We start from the raw sequence: 14832 nt of genomic DNA on the forward strand, positions 1-14832 counted from the left end.
GAAGCAAGTTGTTATGAATAATTCTGAATGTTATTAAAACGTTTTATACACTTTACATCCCCCAACATTTAAACATTTTCTTTAAAAGGTTTTTTGTTTACTGAGATAAGCCAAATCTGACCCATGTTATACTATGTACATACAAATTGAAGTCCTGTTCTCTCCTCTCATTGCTCAAGTTAATAAACATATTTTTCAGTATTCAGAATCGGATGTTTACTACTATGCCCACGAAACACTTCCTGAATTTAAATGAATTATTATCTACTTGAAGAGAACAACCATGTGTACCAACCAAGGCAGAGTTGAACAGACTGGCCAGTGTGCCTTCAGGAGTTCTGCAATTAAGGGGGGGCATCCATATCTCCACAAGACCCAATGATATTTTTGAAGGTTAATTTTTTTCTTGTGACCATTTACGGATTTAAGGGGGTACTACACCCCTAGCCAATTTTTTGATATTTTTTGCGTTTTTCTCAAAAATTATAGCGCATTGTTGACAAGTAAGATATGTATATTATAGGGCAAGGACTACAACTACTGCACTGAAAATTCAGCAACTCAAGGCAAGTAGTTATTGATTTATTGATCAAATATTAGTTTTCCTCATTTTTGACTGTAACTCCACAACTGCTGTCTGTGCTGAAATAAAATTTGCAGTGTAGCAGCTTTAGTCCTTGCCCCTATAATATACATATCTTACTTGTCACCAATGCTCTATAATTTTTGAGAAAAATGCAAAAATAGGCACAAAATTGGACAGGGGTGTAGTACCCCCTTAAGCATTCCTGCCATGAAATTTTGTGACAAATGAATACCATTTCTTTAGTATTTTCTTTGTGGAACTGTTGCCTTTTTAAAAAGAAAACAAGTATACCTATATGACTAAATGCTCAAATTTCATGATCAAGCGATGTTTGCATTCAAATATTGAGACAAATAAAGCTGACACACAAGAGGAATGATATGAGTTTTAAACAGAGATCCAAGTGCTTGATATAAGGGGTGTCAACCGTGTCATTTCCGCCCCATGGGCATGATTTTCTATGACCTTTATAAAATTAATAAATAAATCTGGCCGGCCTCCCCTGCCCCTTTGGACAACCAAACTATCTATTTTTGGCCTCCAGTCAATCCCATTTTACCTTCCTGATGTGTTCCCTCTTCCATTGCAGAACCACTTCTTAGTTGAGTTACACAACACCACTGCCGATGGATCATGAATTCCACAATACCTGGGAATGAGACATAAACAATGTTACTATTATTAGAACACACTGGACTGAAATGTTTAGGGTTGGTTTCCAGGCTGCATCATCAACAGCTGTGAATTGCTTTTGTCACAATGTTCACACATACAATGCGTACTCACTACATTAAATGGATGCTACCTTTCCAATATCCTACATGTACAGTATAATCATCAGCACATACAGAAAATAATGAAATGGATTCTGAGAGTCAATGCTCAAGGGCAATAATAAAATGGATTTGATTTTTTTTAAATTATTGGGCAAATTGAAAAATTGGGCAAATAATTTAAATTCATACACAAATGATGACAGAAACATGTTTTCTCATGTATGTTTGTTTGTTTGTTTTTTGCAAAGTACTGTACCACCCAAAAAGTGACCTACTGCAAAAAAATGTACATTTAGATCAAATGCATGGTTAGGATTTTGATGAAAATCTGGGAGTCATTCCTTGCCAAGATTCTTTTAACTACTAAATTGACATGATTCTCACAAATGTACTCACATACAGATTCTCATAGTCATAGAGATTTTATAAAAAGTACCCGGTACTTGCACTAAGATTTTTACTCAAAGATTCTCACAAAAGTACTTAACACTAAGATTCTTACAAAAGTACTCACACTGAGATTCTCACAAAAGTACTCACACTGAGATTCTTACAAAAGTACTCACACTGAGATTCTCACAAAAGTACTCACACTGAGATTCTTACAAAAGTACTTAACACTAAGATTCTCACAAAAGTACTCACACTGAGATTCTCACAAAAGTACTCACACTGAGATTCTTACAAAAGTACTCACACTGAGATTCTTACAAAAGTACTCACACTGAGATTCTCACAAAAGTACTCACACTGAGATTCTTACAAAAGTACTCACACTGAGATTCTTACAAAAGTACTCACACTGAGATTCTTACAAAAGTACTTAACACTAAGATTCTCACAAAAGTACTCACACTGAGATTCTCACAAAAGTACTCACACTGAGATTCTAAAAAAGTACTCACACTGAGATTCTTACAAAAGTACTCACACTGAGATTCTCACAAAAGTACTCACACTGAGATTCTTACAAAAGTACTCACACTGAGATTCTTACAAAAGTACTCACACTGAGATTCTCACAAAAGTACTCACACTAAGATTCTTACAAAAGTACTCACACTGAGATTCTCACAAAAGTACTCACACTAAGATTCTCACAAAAGTACTCGCACTAAGATTTTCACACAAAGATTCTTACGAAAGTACTCACACTTAAAGGATTTTTGTGATCCTAGCATCCTCTTTTTATGACATTTTTCAGTACATATCCACGAAAAAAGCCTATTCCCAAAATTGCAGTTGATTCCGATTTTGCGTTAGCGAGTTATGCATGATTATGTGTATTGCACTGCTCCATAGACAATGCGTTGTAATTTTGTTCTGGTGCACCAGAACGAAATTTAAATTTCACGATATCTTTGCAAAACAAATTAATCTGCAAGAAATATTTTGTACATAAACATTATGTAGCCAGAGGTTTCCAGTGATATAAAAATCTCAACTTTTTTGGTGAAAAGTGGGGGGATGAGGCTGTGGATCACGAAATGCCCCTTTAAGACCCTCACACAAAGATTCTCACAAAAGTACTTGCACAAAGATTCTCACGAAAGTACTCCCACAAAGATGCTCACAAAAGTACTCACACTAAGATTCTCACACAAGTACTCACACTAAGAATAAGTAAGATTCTCACAAAAGTACTTGCACTAAGATTTCCACACTAATCTAAACCTGAAAAGATTTTATCATAATATTCAGGAGTGGAGCTGCATGACAAATAGACTACCGTAGAATTCCGTCTAGAAGCATATATGCCTCTAAACGAGGTTTTTTTAACGAAAGATATGAAAGGCCAATACCCTTCTCAAAAACATTGCAATAGATTGGTCTTACAAATATACATGTTTGTACAGCCGCCTTTATCAGTAATATAGTTGTTCAAACTCCAAATAACGTTTTTGTTGAGAGTGTCTGCCTCTTGTCTCTTGTGTCAAAAAAACCTTGTTTAGAGGCATATATATGCTTGTAGACAGAATTTTACGGTATGTGTATACTATTTAAAGGTATGAGGCAAGAAAGCCTGAAAAGTGAAACACACACATATAAAACATATTTCAACCATTTCCTACAAACACACCAGAATTAAAGAACTAATGTCTGCTATGTAAGCAGTTGCACGCATGCAAGTCAAAAATAATTTACGATGTTAAATATTCTGTATTCCTCAGATTCAGACTTTTACCATGGTCCCGACAGCTACTGTACCTAAAAAAAACACCAATTTAACTTTCAGAAATTTCCATCAGTTTCAATAATTCAGTAGGTACCACTTGTTTAAATTATCATGCAGGCTTAATAGAAATGACTTTCATCATAAGACTTTCTTCTTCCAAATATTAATCTATACAACCTTTTGAGGTTTGATGCTCTCATATTTAACTGTTCTTGTCTCCAAGGGAATAACAGGAGGCACCTGATCCACACTTGCACATCACACAAAACTACTGGCTGGCTTTCACGCATGGCATTGCTTACTTGCCAATATTCTAACATCTATGGGGCTATTCCAGTTGAAATCCATACACCCCCTATGAGAGACATGACCTTAATCTCCCACATAGGGGGTGTAGATTTCACATGTAGTCACCCATTCAGGCAACCGCATTTGGAATTCATACACCATGTGTGGAAAATTAAGGTCACATCTTCAATAGGGGGTGTATGGATTTCAACTGGAATAGCATGCAGTCTTGTTGCATCACATAAATATCATCCTCATCCAGGAAATTAGGAACACAGATGCATACAACTAGGTGTTAGTAATTAACTTCTTTGAATCATATTACATACCAGCAATTGGTGTCAAATCCAGCTAGTGGTTGCTCACTACATGTATGTATATTTCAACATATGTATACATTTTGCTGAATATGATTTGACAGATTTTCAAGACTGTCAGTTTAAAACAAAACTATATTACATCCATAATTTTGTTTTGACACATCATTTTTACATCCATTCCTTTGTTTAACAGAAATTGTACAGTACGGTATGGTGTTTGAGCAATCTTAAGTTGCAAAACAAGTTCTTTTGGTAATGAAATGAAACTAAATCTTCATTTGTATTTCATTGTTTCCTACATGCTGCAAAATAATCTAGAAGCATAAAGATCAATTACATGTATGCCTTGTGATTGTATAGCTTTATGAGCAAGACTAGTCATATTTGTAAATAGGTGAACATTAAAATTGATTTAGCATCACAAGTGAATTAAATTGCTCGCTCGTTTTATATATTGCATTTAATATGGCTGCATCATGTTAAAGATACATGTACATCCCAAAAGCCTGTACAAATGGTGGTATTCTTCTGTAAAACCATGCACGCTTTTGAACAGAACTTCACAATTGATGTGAATTGAGTGTTGAAAAATTGGCAGACCATAAACTTATTACCACTAGACACAAGTCGTCAGAAAATAAAACCCTACACCCAAAGGGCAATATACTTATCCGCTCGTTAGAGAGTACCGGTATTTAAATGACATTTATAAATTATTAATCAACATGAATAATTTTATAAAACGAGATTGACTTCATGTCTCTATTGACAGATGATCATGTCCTATTTGTAGGTATAGCGGCAAAAATAGACTGCACTTTGGCACTGCAAATCGAAAACAAAAGGTCATGTGGCAGACATGCCAACTTTGAAATCCAGATTCCCGTACTCAGAAGAACAAAAATCCGTATTTTGCACCCAAAAACCGTATTTTATAAATATGTACCTTTGCATACCTGCCAACCCCAGAAACCCCAAAAGTAGAACACATAATTGCGAGGGAGCACTTGTGCGACCGAGCACGTAACAGCCAGGGGCCCACCTCACAAATTTGCAATGAAATTTGGCAATACCTAAGAACCATTCCATCAAAGTAATAAATCAATACAGAAAGATGCTTCATTTACGAGTTATCACTCATTGAAAGTGCTACTTTGCTATACTTTACATAGAAAGCGGCCATCTTAAAGTCGTCATATTTCCTTAATTACGTGACTGATCAAGCTGATTTTCGAATATGTGATGCACTGTTAAAAATAAATTATTAAAAGATTTGGTGACCTCAGTCGACCTTTGACCTTCTATGTGACCTTTGACCTCACGGAATTGGATAAAGTATGTAGACCAAACAAATTGATATATTTCTGGAAACATTGGGTTTTGTTACTTCTAATGTTGTTAGAAGCATGCTTTGTTAAAACTTTCCAGAAAATAATTGATCATCATCATCATCAGTCGGTAGGCAGGCCTACCATCGGATCAATGTCAATGTCAATTAGAAGACTGTACTGGGTATAGCAGTTGTCTATGCATGGTTAAAGAAAAATATTAAAATATTACAAATATTAATGTGCCACTGAGTGCACCATTGAGAAAACAAACTTGGAAAGCATCTTGCAGGCTTATTCTGACCTAAATAGTTAACTAAATATCTCCAGAAGACATAGCATGTATAGCAGTTAGATGAAGATGCTTAATAAAAAATATTAATGTGCATGAAAAATACGCAAGTCAGGAGAAAATTATTTCAAAAATTCTTGTAGGCCTATAAATATTTCTTTAATGTGCATGCATGGTGCGAAAGTTGGAAGTAAAAAAAAGGAGGTCGGAAACCTTCTTGTATGCTTTTCTTTTGCACCAATAGAGCTAAATAGTTAACTAAATACCTTCAGAAGACATAGCATTTAAGGTGGTTACTAAAAATATTAATGTGCATGAACAATCTGCAAGCCAGAAGAAAATTATTTCGGAAAGCATCTTGTAGGCCTATTAAATATTTCTTTAATGTGCATGCATGGTGCGAAAGTCGGAAGTAAAAGGAGGTCGGAAACCTTATATGCTTATTCTTTTGCACCAAAAGAGCTAAATAGTTAAATTAATACCTTCAGAAGACATAGCATTAGGTGGTTAATAAAAAATATTAATGTGCATGAAAAATCTGCAAGTCAGAAGAAAATTATTCTGGAAAGCATCTTGTAGGCCTATTAAATATTTCTTTAATGTGCATGCATGGTGCGAAAGTCGGAAGTAAAAGGAGGTCGGAAACCTTCTTATATGCTTATTCGTTTGCACCAAAGGAGCTAAATAGTTAACTAAATACCTTCAGAAGACATAGCATTAGGTGGTTAAAAAAAATAATAATGTGCATGAAAAATCTGCAAGTCAGAAGAAAATTATTCGGAAAGCATCTTGTAGGTCTATTTAAAAATAATAATTTTTAATGTGCATGCATCATGGAAAGTCGAGAGAATAACGATGTAGGCAACCACTTTAACAGACCAAGAAAGTGGTCAAATAATACCAGTAATTCAGTCGGTAGTATAATCTTGCAGCTGTTTATCTTTATAAGACACAACATTTTATTATTTTGGTCAAAATTCTGGAATTCCGTATTTTTTTGGGGTTGACCGTACTACCGTATTTTTCACGTTTTACCGTACAAAATACGGTGAAACCGTACTAGTTGGCATGTCTGATGTGGTCATGTTTTTTAAACTGGGACCCTAAAAAAGGTGGTGCTGTCACATTTTGCTAAATCATTTTGTCTTCTTATTCCTATATTTTTGCTAAAATTCATCATGAACAAATGGTTTTGGTCTTATTTTGAAGATAAATTATTAATCTAATGAATTAATAACAAATATAATTAAACAAATGTATTAATTAATTACAACAGCTTAATTAAGTTAATTAGTCAGGGGTGGTGCCGGAAGTGGAGGAGCCGGAAGCGGATTTGAGCTCTGTGTAATTCCAATGGGAAGTTGGTGTTCATTAATAAAATTTATGCACTTTGTTGCCTAGTAGAAGTGAAAATGCATTTGCATAATGTTAATCTTATTTTTTAACTTTCTATAACTATAATTGCCTAGTTAATCTTAATAAACTTAGTAATTACGAATTTAATAAGCTTTTAATTAATGCAGTGGAATGTGGGTCATGCAATAGAATGGGCTTTAAATTTTGCATGCATATGAAATAAATTTCAATATTGTTTTATATTTGAAATATAAAATAAATCTTCTCAAAGGAGATTATTACAGTCAAAGGATTTAATCTGATGACATATTGATCTCTGGTTATTGTTAAAAGTTGATTGATGTAGGCTATTTGTGCATGTATATGCCTACATGTACATGTACCTTTGTTACTAATTATTCACTGTATATTGATTTTTGGAACACCCTATATAGGAATTGGATATTTAAATTTGATATTATAGCAATTCTTTAAACTATATTGAATATATTTTCCAAATTTAATCAGTGTGAAATTTTACATAAATTAACAAATTTAAAATACAACTTTTTTCACACCCTGTATAACACAATGGGCTTTAAAACAAATATAGTGCAAACTATATATTTAATGAAAGGACTAACTGTGTACATTGCAAATATCAAGTTCATTTTCCAATTTAATATACTATGTAGAAATATTGAAGTGGTAAAGAAATTAAATTTTTTCGGTATTTTTCAATGGAATCACCCTGTATATTTTTTTTGGTACACCCTGTATATCCACTCAAACTTTACAGATTTGCAATCATGACAATATATGCTTTCTAAAAATTTATACTTTTACTAGTTTGGGTGAAAAGTTTTTGAAATATAATCAGAAATACAAAAAAGGAGTTCATTTTTGACAAATTGCAAGATGTGACACAATTGGGTCCCACCTCAAAAAACATGACCATGTGCAACTTACACAAAAATTTGCCATTTTATTTTTCACTTCTTGTTATCATCATCCATCTCAAATACCTCCTCATTCTCTCTGTCTCTGATAATTCCTCCTTGGAATTGCTTAGGTAACTATTTTGTAGCCACATCGTGGTTCACTGGGGAGTTACTTGTGCATGACTTCCTTCTATTTTTCTCAGCTGCCTCCTCATCCTTTAGTTGCCATGGCAACCACCTATCAGTAAAAAGTCAGTTTGCTCTAGCCATACATTGTGTATAACCTTACAAGGTATACAATGCCATAAAATGACTTGTAAGTTTCAACTTTCCCAGGTCAACTTTGAGTGTTTTCTCCATCAAATGAGAGTGGCTCTTCAGAGAAACCCCATAAGATCAATGAAACACTATAAATATAACTTGTTTTTTTTCCATTAGAAGTTTGACCCCATCTACACCCAAACCAAATGGGAAGCAAAAATTACATTGAATGTTTAAAGAGTATGAAATTTTAAATGATCACAACATTTAAAATTTAACCCCCCCCCACACACACACATTCCTGTAAGGCAAAAAAAAAAAAGGTTAGTCTCAAAGCTTGCACGCGCGTTTGTAAAATCCTACGATTTGACAAAAAACAAATGCGGAAATTTTTTTTATTTCAAAATTTTTTTTTATAGTTTTTTCCAGAAAAAATCGGCGAAAATCAGACTTTTTCTCAAAATACCATGAAAAAAGTCGGGAATAAAAAAAAAAAAAAAAAAAAAATCGCATTTCGCATTTTTTTTTAAATTTTTTGAGCTTTGAGACAAACTTTTTTTTTTTTTTTTTTTGGCCTAAACAAAACTTAATTTTTTTTTATAAATATGTCTTCATGGATCTTTTGATTGTTCTTTTAATTTTGTTCAACAATGAAAATATTTTTGAAATCTACTGCGAACTATTCAATGTACATCCCTGAAAGAACGGTATCGTCGCAAACATTAATTTTTGGGAATTTTAATGCCCAAACCACCAATTGTTTTTGCCAAAGTTATCTCAATTTCAAATTTGTCGCCTTTGGTCCCCGTGGACCAGATCATGTCACATGCACAGATACTACCAGTAGCTTGTATATAGGCATACATGGATGCATGATATTTAGCACCGTGTGAGTGACCTTGACTTACTTGCATGCATGCTGAGGGAGATCTTTGAGAAGAAATGACTCCTCTTCATCCTCTTCAAATGTCAGTTCCTTCACACCTTCTGTAGCTGCTTCCACTCCTTCCTCTGCTGCCTCGGCCTCTTCTGCAAAACCATTCTCCACTGGTTTGTCACCAGGCTCAGCCTGTTATAATTAGCAAGAGATAAGTAGGATATTATTGTCTCACAAGTTCAATGACATACATGTCACTGGGATCCACAACATGCTCATCTATCAGGGCACATTTCTTTAACCCCAATGCATTTGTACATTCATTAAATGATCTTTGAAAATTTGGGTACAAAAGGTTATTGAACTATGGCATTGGGATGAGGCCATTGTGGTCCATAGTGTATACCTTAATAGTTATCAGGACTAAATAATACTACTTGCACAATGAATAGATACGACATACAGGATTTCGTTTCATATTATGTTGCAGACCTCGATTTTATAAAACGTGTGTTGTAAAATTGCATTCCACTACTGTTCAACTGATGCAACTTATTCCTACTTGATTGTAATTTCATACCTTGACAAACATTATAAAAAGGTAATTGACCTACAGATTGATGACAACCTAAATCACTTAAACGAAAAAAAAAAAAAATCCCACTCTTGCCCATGGTGCATTGATGGCACAAGCCAATGGAAGCCATCTTGGATAAACTACATTTACAAATACTTCATAGACATTTCAAATATTATTCTATAGGCAGTGTTCGAATTTAGGAAAAATAAATGGTTGTCCCACGGACAACCAGATTACAATTTCTGGTTGTCCGTCTAAGTTTTTGGTTGTCCGTAGGCCTACAAATGTGACTTTTGGCTAGATTTATGGTTGTCCGGCGGACAACCGAATCAGTATTTTTGGTTGTCCAGCGACTTTTTTAGTTGTCCCGGGCAACCGGGCAACCAAAATTTCGAACGCTGTCTATAGGAAATTTAATTCATTCTTGCATATTGATTGTGAGCAGGAAGTGTTAAAATAAAACTAATTTGGGCTTGGGGGATGTACATGTAAAGTGACAATTATCTTTGTAAAATGGTGAAATTTGTGTATCTATACAGAAAAAGAAAAATTTTGATCAAGAGCCTTGTAATGAAACAAGTGTAATTTACAGGACAATGGACACCGTCAATAAGTTTGAAACTTCAAATAAAGTTGGTTTCTTTAAACTTCCGTGGTCCGGGTACGCGCTGGTGAATTGCGATCGCGTAGAAGTGACAAGGTCGCCTACAACGCGCTGCGCCGAAGACCAATGGGTCAGCCGGCTTGTTGTCAAGTGCATTGATCAGCCAATCAGCGTGATAGTTTATTGCTTTTGCGTTTACTCTCGTGTACGCGAGATGCACAGGCACGACCACGGAAGTTTAAAAAAACCAACTTTAATACTACTAGTACCTGGTACATGTACCTACTGTAAACAGTTCATTTGGATGGGGAAAAGAGACACCAGGAATCTACTGCCATTTGCGTTATCCCCATTTTATAACTTTGAACAAGATTAGAACGAGCTGTTCTAACTTCCTTGGGTCTGGATTTGAATTACCAGCATGGGTCAGTTTTAAAAGTACTGATGAAGCTGGATTTAAAAAAATGGTTACAAAATGTAGCCAATATCCATTTTCCCACTTCCCACATGCCATGACATTTTGATTTGATGGACTTAATATTTACTCACATACAAAGCAAATATAACGAGGCATCAATATACTTTAATGGCGATCATTTTGAGCTTTTACAGTGCCAGTTGCTAGGCAACAAATTGTGCTTTTTCATCACAGCAAAAGGTATCATGTAATTATGACACTATATTTATCCTGTTTGCTAACTCATACTTGAAGGTACATGTATGTATAACGCTATACGGCCGAGTAACATTAAAAAATATGTTTCACGTCTGGGTTTTCGAAAAACAGGAAGAGGAGCCTTTTTATTTTCTATCTTTTAATCGCAAAATCGGGTATAAATACCCCTACTTAGAGTAGACCCTCCCTCGGGTCCATGGAGAACGACTGGTAATGTAGATTACATAGCATTAAAAATCAACCCAATACATGGACCCTCCCAGTCTGTAAGCAATTTGCCTTCCAGCTCCCACAAAATGCTGGGAGTTCACTTTTACGGATTTGGAGTCACGCATAATCTTTCTATATACCACGTCCATGTTTTCACTACATTAACGTTTGTAAGCGACTAAACAACGATATTGTATCCGACCAATCAACGCAGCTTGGCAGCAGCTGGGGATATTTGAAAAGGCTTCCTAGCTAAATAATGTGCAAACATTTGCAAACCGCACGCGATAATATCGCAATATGGACAATAGGCCTAAGTCTGAGTCAGTGGTTGCCTTTTATTATTGCGCGTACCATGGGTCTATCAGGCGCGTGCCACTTGAGCTCAATACCTCTCAGTTGTTGACAAGTGTCCCATCCGATCTTGCGTCACATCCCGCGGCATAGCTTTGTGCTACCATATTTGAATTGAAACTGGGGCGGGCTTTCGAATTGACATCGGAAACAACGTGCTTCGTTGAACGAATATTTGGAAGGGAGATCTCTAACAGATTGGACCAGTCTCGGAATCAGCGTTCAATGGACTTTCGCGTTCACTTATAATACGAGTATATTTTTATATTGCTGCATGGTTGACTAATTAGTGGCGTCGATTTGTGGATGAAGAGGAATAGGTTTTTGGCATTGAAGAAAATAAGGGGGGGTTACAGGACTTTGGCATTTTTTTCATAGGGCATTATGTAATTATTTATTGTTACATTATCCAGAGATGGAACCGAACCGAGACTGGGGGCCAGTCTATACTTAGAGCTGTTTTAGCATATAATGGAATAAAGGAGGAGACCTTTTTTATTTTGTTGTTCTGAGAGTTTAAAAAGTTATAACTGAATTTCAAAAAATAAAAATATAATTGAAGAAACCTCCAAAAAGGAAGCTGGAGGGGACGTGAAACATGTTTATTTTTTTATTTGGCCAAATAATTAAAGGCCAAGTAAAAATAAAAACAAGTTTCTCGTCCGGGTTTTCAAAAAAAGGGGAGGTCTTTTTTATTTTTTAACCGAAAAAAAAGGTGTAAAATACCCATATTGGGCCCTGTTTTTTGTGTATTGAATAATGCCTGAAAAAAGGAGGCGGCCTTTTTTATTTTATTGTTCTGGTACATGTAAGCCCCCTCTAATGATCACAAAATAAGTGCTTCTTATATAGCAAGGCTGTACATGTAGGAAGTATATCATCTTCCTAGACATCTTTCTTCAACTGAATTTAATAAAATAATAATAAATTTGAAGCGGACTCAAAAAGGAAGTGGGAGGGATGAGAAACATGTTTTATTTTTGAATCCGCCTAATGGTTATCCATGCACATCATCAGCAAACGCCTTATACCTCCTGTAAATGTACTTTCTACATCATACATGTACATGCGTATATTGTTGTACACTGTACACTAAAAAACATGGAAATTGCAAAATGAGAGCAAAATGTTGACCTTTATTCCTGCTACATTGTACATATATTTCCCAATGTAGAGTTTTGACCCTTGACATCTTCTGTAATTAAAGCTTTAAAAAGTTTGTTTCCTGTAGGCTGTGTGCATTTCATAATTGGGAGCAATTTTGCCGTATTTTGGCAAAAAATTTTTTTCCTCGAACATATTATTTACATACAGTGAACATATTATAAACCACAAACTTGCCTGTGAAAATCAATGTATAATTTTCCTAAATACCTATCAATTTTCACATCTAACCTACAATGTATAGTCTGCACTGGTTTGACAATGTTTTAAATTGAAGTACGTTGAGGCATACAATACGGTAGCTGTAAAAGACAGAAAACAGAAATGACAGAAAAGACAGAAAAGTTTGGAGTTATGAATTAGAGAGTAGTTATTGATAGTAATGAATGCAAATGAGTCGAAATGAATCAGTTTGACCATACACTCTATGTGGTCCTTAGGGACGCACTTTCATTTGATACTCAGGGGAGTAGGAAGTTTTCAACAAAAAAAACTTCCCCACTACATGAGCAAAAAAAAAAAACTTTCCCCACCAACACTAAAAAAAAAAAAAAAACCTTCCCCACCTAACTGTGTATAAATGCATGAAATTTAAAAAAAAAATTGCCGTCTTAGGCGGCAAAAAAAAAAAATTCGCCGCCTTTGGCGGCGAAAAAAAATTTCTTCCCCCGACCCCAACTTCCTACCCCCCCTGAGTATCTAATGGTGCGTCCCTTAAATGTAACACTGTCACAAAAGTCTGGACTGTGCCTCAAAGCATGTTTGAAATGGTCTATGCTCTAGCCAGACAGCCTTGACCAGTTTGCATACCTGCATATTTTTAGAGTTTCTTAGTGGCGCAGTGAGTATATTAAAGCTACCGTAACATGGGGTGGCTTTGGACAATTTTGATGTATTGTCGTAAATATTTTTATAATGATCAGTAGAATTCTGAGTTTCATGTTGGGTTTGGCAAGTACCAATAGAGGACAGTTCATGCCCATAAGGTCAACTCGAGTTTATTTTATTTTACGATAATTTTGGGGGGGGCAAAGTTTGTCCAAAGTCACCCCTGGGTTTGGGGTGACTTTAGACACCATGTAATCAAGTGCATGTCCAAAGTCACCCCGACCTGAAGAGTAGAGCAATGGAGAGGGTGGAAGTAGTTGTGAGGTGGGTAGGAGCACAGAGGACACTGTTGTGGTAGTGCATGGTCACTGTGGTGTATTTTTAACAAAGTGTCAAATTTTTTTGTATTCATTTGTTATGTCCAAAGTCACCCCGGAAAGGAAGCCAAACCCTGGGGTGACATTGGACACAGCCTGCTTTTAAATTCTTAAGAGTGGCTAGATATCATGACTATCCAGGTAGGTTCTTGATTCATCTGTGTTTACTATCCAACCAACAGGCTTGAGTTTCCACTCTTATGTTCCGGTGGAGTACCGAAAGTTTGACCACCACAAAAATCCTGTATTTTATGGACCCTGCTAAAAAGTTCTGAAAAACAAATAAGATAACACATTATACTGGAAAACTTTAGTCATTTGTAATGTCCATACATTACCACATAAGAACATACAAAAATATTCTTAGAAATATTAAAAGGTAAAACAGCCTACATGAAATAATAGTTTTTCCCATGTGTGTCCAAAGTCACCCCAGTGTCCAAAGTCACCCCATTTTACGGTACTTTATTTGATGTGCATGTGATGTTGGCGAGAACTTTGTGGTGGTGGAGTACATGGAGAGGGGTGGATGCTGATCCCCACCAATCATCACAATTAGATTTTATTAGCTTTTACTATTTATATGGCACAACAAATTGTGATAAAGCAGGAGACACAATTGAAGACTCTATATCCATTCCAAAAATAAGCAAAGTTCACAAGTTAACCCACAATTAGATGAAAACAATTTAATAAAAAAGTCTAGGCCGGCTGAAAAGCTGCCCCTTTTCCCCTGACGCCCCCATTGGCCATGCCACTGTTTATCTGAGTGCATGAAATGATGAAAGTAATCCGTGCACGGACATGGCAGGTAAGGAGGCATTCATGAAGTTGAAAATAAGGGTGGCACTGTTAAGGT

The 14832-nt window shown here is 35.5% G+C and overlaps 1 protein-coding gene across 1 annotated transcript in view; it reads right to left on the reverse strand.

Annotated features, from left to right (window-relative positions):
* Window positions 1-14832, reverse strand: part of LOC140159249 (regulator of nonsense transcripts 1-like) — a 62367-nt gene that overhangs the window by 31830 nt on the left and 15705 nt on the right. Inside the window, 2 exon segments of the mRNA XM_072182657.1 lie at window positions 1146-1235; window positions 9212-9372. Of these exon segments, the coding sequence (XP_072038758.1) occupies window positions 1146-1235; window positions 9212-9372 (251 nt within the window).

This window comes from Amphiura filiformis, chromosome 8, assembly GCF_039555335.1.
Source record: "Amphiura filiformis chromosome 8, Afil_fr2py, whole genome shotgun sequence".
Classification (NCBI taxonomy): domain Eukaryota; kingdom Metazoa; phylum Echinodermata; class Ophiuroidea; order Amphilepidida; family Amphiuridae; genus Amphiura; species Amphiura filiformis.